The sequence below is a fragment of the Hoplias malabaricus genome, chromosome 4, assembly GCF_029633855.1.
Source record: "Hoplias malabaricus isolate fHopMal1 chromosome 4, fHopMal1.hap1, whole genome shotgun sequence".
NCBI classification, from domain to species: Eukaryota; Metazoa; Chordata; class Actinopteri; order Characiformes; family Erythrinidae; genus Hoplias; species Hoplias malabaricus.
In genome coordinates this window covers 4769095-4779280 of record NC_089803.1, presented here as the reverse complement: position 1 = coordinate 4779280, position 10186 = coordinate 4769095, and the positions used below count along the sequence as shown (strand labels likewise).

The window sequence follows — 10186 nt, the reverse complement described above, 5'->3', positions numbered from 1 at the left end:
CAGAGACAGTTAGAGTTTAGGATTTTAAACATGAGACTCCACACTGAGCAGAAATGTTTGATCAAACAATATCAAATAAATATGATGATCTTTCCTCAGTGTTGTTAGAAAGATGATTTCCATAGAGAGGGTCCACTTTGCATCATGAGCCCATGCTTCAGTGCTCTGCTAGTGTTTATAGTCCTGTGAGTTTAACACTTCATGACTGAGAGCTGCTGCCCCACAAACTTCACCCACCGCAACCATGACTTTGGTCTCCATCTTCATCTGGACACTGGCGCTCTGGACGAGAGGTAACACACATGATTAAATTAGAACTGTGCTTACATGGTTTGAAATTGTAGAGGAATTTAGGAATCATTTTCAAAAAAAAATAAAATAAAATAAATTTAAAAAAAATAAATTTTATTCTTCTTAATGATAAAAGGTATATTTGATTACTTAATACATTTTATAAACCTAAGGTCATAAATATTTTTTTTTATATTTATATATTATTTAATATGTTTATTTCTATCTTCATCTATGCTATTAATATTTACACCTTCCTTTAGGGTCCAGTAGTCAGGTGACTGTGAATCAAATTCCAGCGGTGAAAAGTGTTTCTACAGGACAATCAATCACCATCAACTGTAAATTCAGCAGCGCTGTTGATAGTGATTGTGGGTCTGGTGGTAGTGATGACTGTCTCGCCTGGTATCAGCAGAAACCTGGAGAAGCTCCTAAACTTCTGATCTACTACGCTAACAGGAGACAGTCAGGTATTTCAGATCGTTTCAGTGGCAGTGGATCTGGATCTGACTTCACTCTGACCATCAGTAACGTCCAGACTGAAGATGCAGGAGATTATTACTGTCAGAGTTACCATAGCATCAGTGGTAGCTGGTTCACACAGTGAAATAGAGTCGTACAAAAACCTCCCTCAGTCAGAGACTGCACTGCTGCAGCTGCACCCTACTGCAAGTGCTAAGGGGGAGGATGATACACACAATAACACACTCTGTGAAGGAGAGACACACACCTCACTAACACACACCTCCACACACAATTACACACTCTGTGGAGGAGAGACACACACCTCACTAACACACACCTCCACACACAATTACACACTCTGTGGAGGAGAGACACACACCTCACTAACGCACACCTCCACACACAATAACACACTCTGTGGAGGAGAGACACACACACCTCACTAACTCACACCTCCACACACAATAACACACTCTGTGGAGGAGAGACACACACCTCACTAACACACACCTCCACACACAATAACACACTCTGTGGAGGAGAGACACACACCTCACTAACGCACACCTCCACACACAATAACACACTCTGTGGAGGAGAGACACACACCTCACTAACACACACCTCCACACACAATAACACACTCTGTGGAGGAGAGACACACACCTCACTAACGCACACCTCCACACACAATAACACACTCTGTGGAGGAGAGACACACACACCTCACTAACACACACCTCTACACACAATAACACACTCTGTGGAGGAGAGACACACACCTCCACACACAATAACACACTCTGTAGAGGAGAGACACACACACCTCACTAACACACACCTCCACACACAATAACACACTCTGTGGAGGAGAGACACACACCTCACTAACGCACACCTCCACACACAATAACACACTCTGTGGAGGAGAGACACACACCTCACTAACGCACACCTCCACACACAATAACACACTCTGTGGTGGAGAGACACACACCTCACTAACACACACCTCCACACACAATAACACACTCTGTAGCGGAGAGACACACACTTCTCTAACTAGATAGATAGATAGATAAAAATATGTAGGATGATTTTTTTTTAGTTTAAATACAATTTTTATTCAATTATTAAAATTTTATTGAATAAATTATTATTTTCATTTTTCACTTTCCTATATACTTTGATATTTGAAATCTTACATTTTTCAGTTGTAGATTTTATGTTTTCAGATTCAGATCTTTTTTTGTTTTTAGTTTCATATATTTTTTCAGGTCACAGATTTCACTTTTGGGTCTTAGTTTTTCTGTTTCAGACTTCTGGCCCTTTTCTTGGTTTGGAAGAGGGATATCAGCGGAGGGGGGCATGGTAAAATGACTGACAGCATAGCAATGAAGGGGGAGGACCTTCCTTACTGTTGACTATGAGAAATATCACTGAACACTCACATTATAAGCAATATTCAGAGTGCGTAGCTCCACAGCCACACTTTAGTTTCCCAGCACTAGACTTCATAAGGGCAAATTTCTTAGTCTGTGTGACTAAATATACATACATGTATATAATCTCATTTGAATAAGTCCCATTCAATGTTTCTTAGGGGTTTTATGAGAGTTTTCTAGACCTGTTTAATCCCGTTTTCCTCTGTGAGCATTTGTTTTGAGGAAATACTCACCATTTGCATTTGACCATCACCACGGACAGTCATTTCCTCCATAATCATATTTAAGTTCATCTCCTTTTCTGATGTCTTCTACTGCAAACAAGCAGAGGGCTTCCACTGACATCAGTCTTCTTCATTGTACAGTTGGGGTGCTTGTGATCATCACTTACCAGTCTTCCTAATGATCCATCTTCTTTTGCATCATCAGTACGTTATAAATGTAACAGAAAGTAAAAATTCAAAACAAATATTAACTATTGGTTTTCTAAAAAAATGTATGAATCTTATTTTAATCCCCTATTACTTTCATGTTTCTCCCACACCTGTGCCTTATGTACATGGACAAACATGAATTGTATATTTGTAATTAATGTTCCTAATGTAGACACAGATAAAACCATAATAACACTGCTGACCACTGACTGCATGTTCCATATGGAAAATAACCCACAATGGAATGGTAAGGCAAAAGGTCCAATAAGTCAATTATGTTTGCCTATATCCCCCGTTTAGAACAGATCCTCCTGTTCAGCTTACCACCATATTTTGTTATTTCACTTAAATTCTAACATGAACACAGTGCAGAGAGTGTGGTAAACTTTTCTTCTCGTTTGCGATTCACTGTATTCAATATTTTCACCTCTATATTCAACCACAAAATCACCCTTTGAAATTGAAGTTAAGGAGAAGACACCATGACCTGTCAATTATTGAATACATTGACAAAGGTTATATAGTGCAGTTAAAGCATCAGTTTTCTGATTTCTGATTGAAGTAAAGCAATAGGTGTTAATGCACATGGTAAGCACAGACTATCCCACATGTGGGAGCCGTTTTTGTGCAATTCAGCCTTATGCTACAGAGTGGCTTCAGATGATCATTTACCTGAACACGTATCAATGCATGCACAAAATATATCATTCATTCTTTCAACTTCAGTAACTGCTTTGTCCAGCTTTGTCACACTGGACCTAGAGCACACACAGAATAACTGGGGGCAGGGCACAAAATAATATGAAATGCTATTATTGTTATTATAACTGAAGGCAAATATACATACACTTACACTAAAGTCATTAAACCTTAAAAAATATATGCCCTCTACATACTCAATGTCAACAAAATATAGTGTTACCAAGTTGTTTAGGACATCTACTTATTTACTTTTGACAGCATTCAGGGTGTGGAGCTCAGCAGACCTCAGTGAAGTGATGTAAATGACAGATAAGGATTAAGTAAATTTTTCTTTTTTTAATTTATGATCTATCATAACAAAACAGTGCACTTTGCTCTTTTGTACATAAACTTACTTTTGATGGGATCGGTGTATTTCTGCTCTAGCTGATTAGTTATGTGAGTCTTTGTAGTTACATAATGGATGGCATCTTGAAGTGGCCTGATTATTCCTGCCATTTTTGAATCTACAAGAAATGTTTCAGTTATGATTTAATACAAACTTGAAGTTAAGAGAAAATCCACTGGACGGACACATTTTCTCTCCCAAATGATTAATCAAAAATGAGAGGGAACATTCCAAATGTGATTTTATCATGCAGTATACAGACGGATTGCAAAACCAGGAGGATGGGGGATACATTTGTGCCCTACAGGTGTTACATAAATGTATTCTACTGTAACATTAAATACAGATAAATATAGTAAAAAATAAATCCTCACTTCAACATTATGTTCATGTTTTGAAGACATTAATAAAAAATACAACTACATAAACAATGACTATACTTCATCTGTGTAAATGTGTGTGTTATATGCTTTAGATTATTTTAGGCTGAGATACACTATTGTGTGTTTTTTTAAAACAAATATTTGGCTCCCTTTAATTCTGTAACAGTTTCTACGCTTCAGACTAAATATTGCATCACTGCTGTGATGATCTCAAGGAAGCCACATAAACATCAGAGGGGTCAGGCGCTGATGTTTTTGTGGCTTCCTTCAGATCACTTATTTGTTTTATTTGTTTCATCTTCATCTGGACACTGGCTCTCTGGACAAGAGGTAACACACAAGTAATTTTGTTAAGATGTATATGTTGTAAATAGGGTTAATATTTGCCTTTGAGTCAATGATTCATGGTAATTTTCATATGTAATAGATTCTGTCCTTGTCAAATCCAAATAGTAAATTCAAGTGTAAACATATTGGAAAATTATGAAAATTACCAAGAGACTAATAATGTATAATGTGAAATATACTGATTTATGTCCTGTCCCAGGATCCAGTGGTCAGGTGACTGTGACACAGACTCCTGCAGTGAAAAACTGTTTCTACAGGATCTTCCCAAGAACCAGTTTCTATTAACTGCAATTTCAACCCAACACCTTCAGGTTGTAGTAATTGTATCTCCTGGTATCAGCAGAAACCTGGAGAAGCTCCTAAACTGCTGATCTACAGGGTTAACACTAGACAGTCAGAAATTTCAGATGTAGGTGTCCAATTCTGTCTGTTAGTTATTTATGGTGGATTACTGAAGGACTAAATGATTTCTTCAGACAAATGTCAGCATCCAGAACATTGTCAGTCATCATCATCATCTTTTCCGCTTATCCATTTTAGTGTCGCGGTGGTAACAGGGTGATTAAAAAAGCACGTCTCTGTCCCCCACAACTTCCACCAGCTCTTCCTAGGGGCATCCCCAGGCATTTCCAGGCCAGTCGGGAGATGTAATCCCTCCAGCGTGTCCTGAGTCTTCTGAGCCTTCTTCCAGTTGGACATGCCTGGTATACCTCCAGTGGGAGGCGTCCAGGAGGAATCTTTATCAGATGCCCGACCCACCTCAACTGACTCCTCTCAACACAAGGGAGCAGTGACTCTATTTCGAGCTCCTCCCTAATCACTGAGCTACTTACCCAATCACGGAGAGTACGCCCAGCAACCCATTGGAGAAAGCTCATTTTGGCCACTTGTGAAGTTATGCTAATAACATAATTTTGGGAGTAGGACCACGCCCGAACTCCTCCTCTCAGCCCTATATATACCCTGCAAATTCACGTCATTTCTGCGACAGACAAAATCGCCTCATTTAGTTCAGGAGACGGATCTTGACTCAACTGCTTCACGACGTCAGCTTGCTCCTCCGCGCTAAGTCATTCCTGCTGATCCCCATATTCGGAGCCGTGTTCGGCCTTTATCAAGCCCACTGAGCCTCCTGTTTTAAACTCGCTCCTGCTAAACAGCTATGGGACTGCCCGGTATCTGAAGTAACGTACGGCCGTTGTCACGCCTGCAACCGCTTCAACTGTTCTGTGCTCTGCTGTCTTACCCGCTCCGGATCGGTGCTCTGTTCTCCTGCTTCTCCTCCCGCCGCATTCGGCCTTCCGAGTGACCCCCCGCATATCCCTCCGACGCTGGCGAAAGGCTTCGAGCCTCCCCTTAACTTCATCTTCGGCTACACTGCCACGGGACTGCCTCGCGTTTTGTCACGGCTGCGGCTCCACATCTACGAGCTCTACAGCGCCTTCAGACTCCCATTTCCTCCTCTCCGGCAGAACAGCCTCGGCGTTCCAGCAACGTGCTCCGAAACAATGGCGTCGCTCACTCAGCTAAAGAGAGAGAAACCCGTCTGCCGGTGTAAGGATCCCCTGCGCAGCAATGCGATGACATCACAACCGTCGATCTCCGACGCCCCCTGCTGGAGTATCCTTCGTCTTCCCGTTACCCTTTCTGGTCGTGTCTAAGCTGGAGACATTAGCCTCAATGTCTTATAGTCTTTGCTGTCTCACAGGTCGGTGCCTTAGAGGGCTGTTTTGATAATAATATAATTATCTGAGCTGAATTGGATAATGGCTTAGAATCTGCATTATTTATGCACATCTCCCATGCAGTAGTTTACCTACACTGCTTGCCAAACTGGTCCTATCTGAAATGTTGGAAAAAAAAAAAAAAAAAAAAAAAACAACAGGCAGCATGTTTAAGCCTCCATTCCAAACTGGCTCCTCTTTCCATCTGAACACTACCTTGATTGACAGCATCGCACCCATTTAGACAGCCCTCCGAGTTCATTTCATTCTCTCTTATCCTCTCTAAGCATCATCCCACCCCTCCCTTTATCATCCCACCCCTCCCCCTTTTTCTTTCTCTACATCTGTCTCTACGCATCATCCCACCCCTCCCTTTATCATCCCACCCCTCCCCCTTTTTCTTTCTCTACATCTGTCTCTACGCATCATCCCACCCCTCCCTTTATCATCCCACCCCTCCCCTTTTTTCTTTCTCTACATCTGTCTCTACGCATCATCCCTCCCCTCCCTTCATCATCCCACCCCTTCCCCTGTTGCAGCCGCAGCTGCATGCCTCAGACCTTCTAGCTCGCACCCCTCTATAGGTGCTGCGGCGGGCCCGTCTCCTGTCCAGCACTCTGACCACTCGACGCGGTCTACTCTTCGTAGGTCTACTCTACGCATAATCCCAACCCCCCTTCATCTTTCCACTTTTTCCTCATTGCAGCCGCAGCTGTATGCCTCAGACCTTCTAGCCCACGCCCCTCTATAGGTGCTGCGGCGGGCCTGTCTCCTGTCCAGCGCTCTGGGCACTCGACGCGGTCTACTCTTCGTAGGTCTACTCTATGCATCATCCCACCCCTCCCTTCATCTTCCCACTCTTTCCCCATTGCAGCCGCAGCTGTAAGCCTCAGACCTTCTAGCCCACACCCCTCTATAGGTCTCCTGTCCAGCGCTCTGGGCACTCGATGCGTTCTTCTCACTGCATGGCTTCCTCATTGCTAATTCATTTTCTTTCCACCCTCTTCCCCTGCTGCTGCTCTATGCCTCATACTTTCCAGCTCACACCCCCTCTATAGGTTGCCGTTGCGGGCCTGCCTCCTGCCTGGCGTTCTGGGCATTCTATGCAGTTTCCTTGTTGCACAGCTTCCTCACCCTAGATTCGTCTCATTCTCCCAGCCTCTACATCAGCAGCTTGCATACTTCATGGACGCTCATCCCAACCTCTTTAATTTGCGGCCACGCCATACCCCGCCTCTAACATTACAATTCTCATTTTTCTATTTAGGTGCTGCTGCAGACCCTCATCCTGACTCCTCTGCTGATGTGCTTCTCCCAACCTCCGGCTTCCAGTTTATACTCTCTTTTCAGATGCTGCTGTGGACTATCGTACCAGACCCTCCTCCGTGCTGCCTTGCTGCTCACACTCTACAGCTTCTAGCTCCTGCTCTGTTTTCAGGTGCTTCGGTAGACCTTCATCCCCCACTTCTTACTGCTGCACTACTCAGCTACTTCCCAGCTCATCGTCTTCCCGGGTGCCGTTACAGGCCATGTCCTAATCCTCTGCTTTGCATCTGTCCCGCACCCCGCCTCTTCCTTTACAGCACACCCTCTCTCCTGATGTGGACCTTCATCCTAATCCCCTTCCCCTTGTGGTTTCACTGCATCCTGCCTCTTCCTTTACAGCCCTCCTCTCTCATGCCACAGACCTTCGTCCCAACCCCATAGCTTTGCGGCCGCACCGCCCACTTTCAACTTCTCAGCTTGCACTCTCTCCTCAGAAACTGCCGTGGACGCTCATCCCTATGCCTTCCCCTCACAAACAAATGGCGCCCTGCGTCCACTGTACGGCTTGCACTCTCTCCTGCTGGATCTTACCTTCTGCTTCTGCTTGCAGCTAAGCTTCTCCTAGCGACTGCACCTCGCACTGCCTTTTATGGTATTGTTTGTACTAATTTTTCCAGCAGCTGCGGGCTTTCAACTTGACCTCTCCTCTTCACGATCATGCCGCTCCGAGCCCCTAAGTTCCAGCTTATGCTCTCTTCTCAGGCATGGCCTTGGACCAGCCCCCCTACGCAGCACTCTGGCCCTTGATGCCACCTCAAATTCTATTCACCCTCTCACATGCAGCCTTGTTGCTCTCAGCTTCTAAACTTTCCAACCGGTGCCAGCGAGGACCTTACGCTTCTAATCATCTCTCGCTAGTAACAGCACCTCACCCTGCCTCCTATGGTAAGGTTCGCACTGATTCCTCCAGGCACTGTGGACCTTCTAGCAGCGTGGTTGTGAAGACAGGAGGACATCTTCACAACCACGCTGCTATCTAGCCCCTAAGTTCCAGCTTATGCTCTCTCCCTAGGTTACCTGGACCGACACTTGATGCCACCTAGGGCACCTGTTATTTCAACACCCTCTAGGCATCTTTGTTATCTTGTAGTCAACTTTCTACATTGCCACCTTGCTTGAGCTCCTCGGCACTTTTTGGATTTTCCTCTTTCAGAGTTTTCTCCCTTGTGACAAAATGCCTTTTTTCTATCTCGCTTTCCTGCGGTGCTGACCTTTTTGGGCTTCTTAACTGGCCTCATCTGTCATCCCTCTAGATCACCATTCCGTTCTCGATTCTCTCTATGCCATTGGAAAGGCACCACCAGGGCACACCTGCCAACGAAGAATATCTCGCTTTATTAACACTGCCCCTCTGTAGTACTTGACTTCAAGGCTGCTACTAATCCACTTTCCACCCATTATTGCCAGCCTCAGACCCCTCACTATTACCCAATCACCATCAATTACACTGAAGTAGAAATTGGACTTAGCAACACTCTGTCCAGTGCATGGCGGCCTAGATAAATGTCACTATTATTGTTACACCGTAGCAAAATGACATTTAGCTGGTGATACGTTAAAATTCTATTATTAGTTGATCAATATGATTTCTGCCAATGCGATGATCTTCTCCATCTTAAGACCAACTCTGACTCTATATCACTTTTCGCAATCATCACCCCTTTACCACTGCGGCATCTGAATACTCGAATTACCAGTCACACTAGAATTTCCGTTATCATAATCAACAAAGGACATTCAACTTACTCATGCTATTTCTCTACCGTCTCACATGACACTCAGTCATACACCAGTTTATTAAAGGTAGTTCATTCAAAGACTCACTAACCCTTAATTTCACCTAAACACAATCAGGACACCAATCAAACCCTTGACCAGAGTACCTGAACCTATCCATTCTGTAGCACTTAATGACCAGCATTCCTGTAAATTTTTGGGGGTCCGGCTTCATACGCATTCATAAGCCGCCCTAAACTCTTCCCCAAAAGACTTCTGAGTTTGCCTCCCCGTTTCAGCCTCTGCGGGCGTGGTCCGTACTAGCAAAGTGAAGTTATGCTAATAACATAATTTTGGAAGTAGGACCACGCCCGAACTCCTCCTCTCAGCCCTATATATACCCTGCAAATTCACGTCATTTCTGCGACAGACAAACTCGCCTCATTTAGTTCAGGAGACGGATCTTGACTCAACTGCTTCACGACGTCTGCTTGCTCCTCCGCGCTGAGTCATTCCTGCTGATCCCCATATTCGGAGCCGTGTTCGGCCTTTATCAAGCCCACTGAGCCTCCTGTTTTAAACTCGCTCCCACCTCCACCCCATCTCATATTACTTTATCCAACGGGGGGGTCCGGCTTCATACGCATTCATAAGCCGCCCTAAACTCTTCCCCAAAAGACTTCTGAGTTTGCCTCCCCGTTTCAGCCTCTGCAGGCGTGGTCCGTACTAGCAAAGTGAAGTTATGCTAATAACATAATTTTGGAAGTAGGACCACGCCCGAACTCCTCCTCTCAGCCCTATATATACCCTGCAAATTCACGTCATTTCTGCGACAGACAAACTCGCCTCATTTAGTTCAGGAGACGGATCTTGACTCAACTGCTTCACGACGTCTGCTTGCTCCTCCGCGCTGAGTCATTCCTGCTGATCCCCATATTCGGAGCCGTGTTCGGCCTTTATCAAG

At 44.4% G+C, this 10186-nt stretch overlaps 1 gene segment (V, D, J or C); it reads left to right on the top strand.

Annotated features, from left to right (window-relative positions):
* Nucleotides 1–221: 221 nt before the first annotated feature.
* LOC136693726 (immunoglobulin kappa variable 4-1-like) lies at nucleotides 222–898 on the top strand. The segment is given in 2 exon segments: nucleotides 222–293; nucleotides 555–898. Coding segments are annotated over 2 exon segments (393 nt in total).
* The last annotated feature ends 9288 nt before the right edge of the window (nucleotides 899–10186 follow it).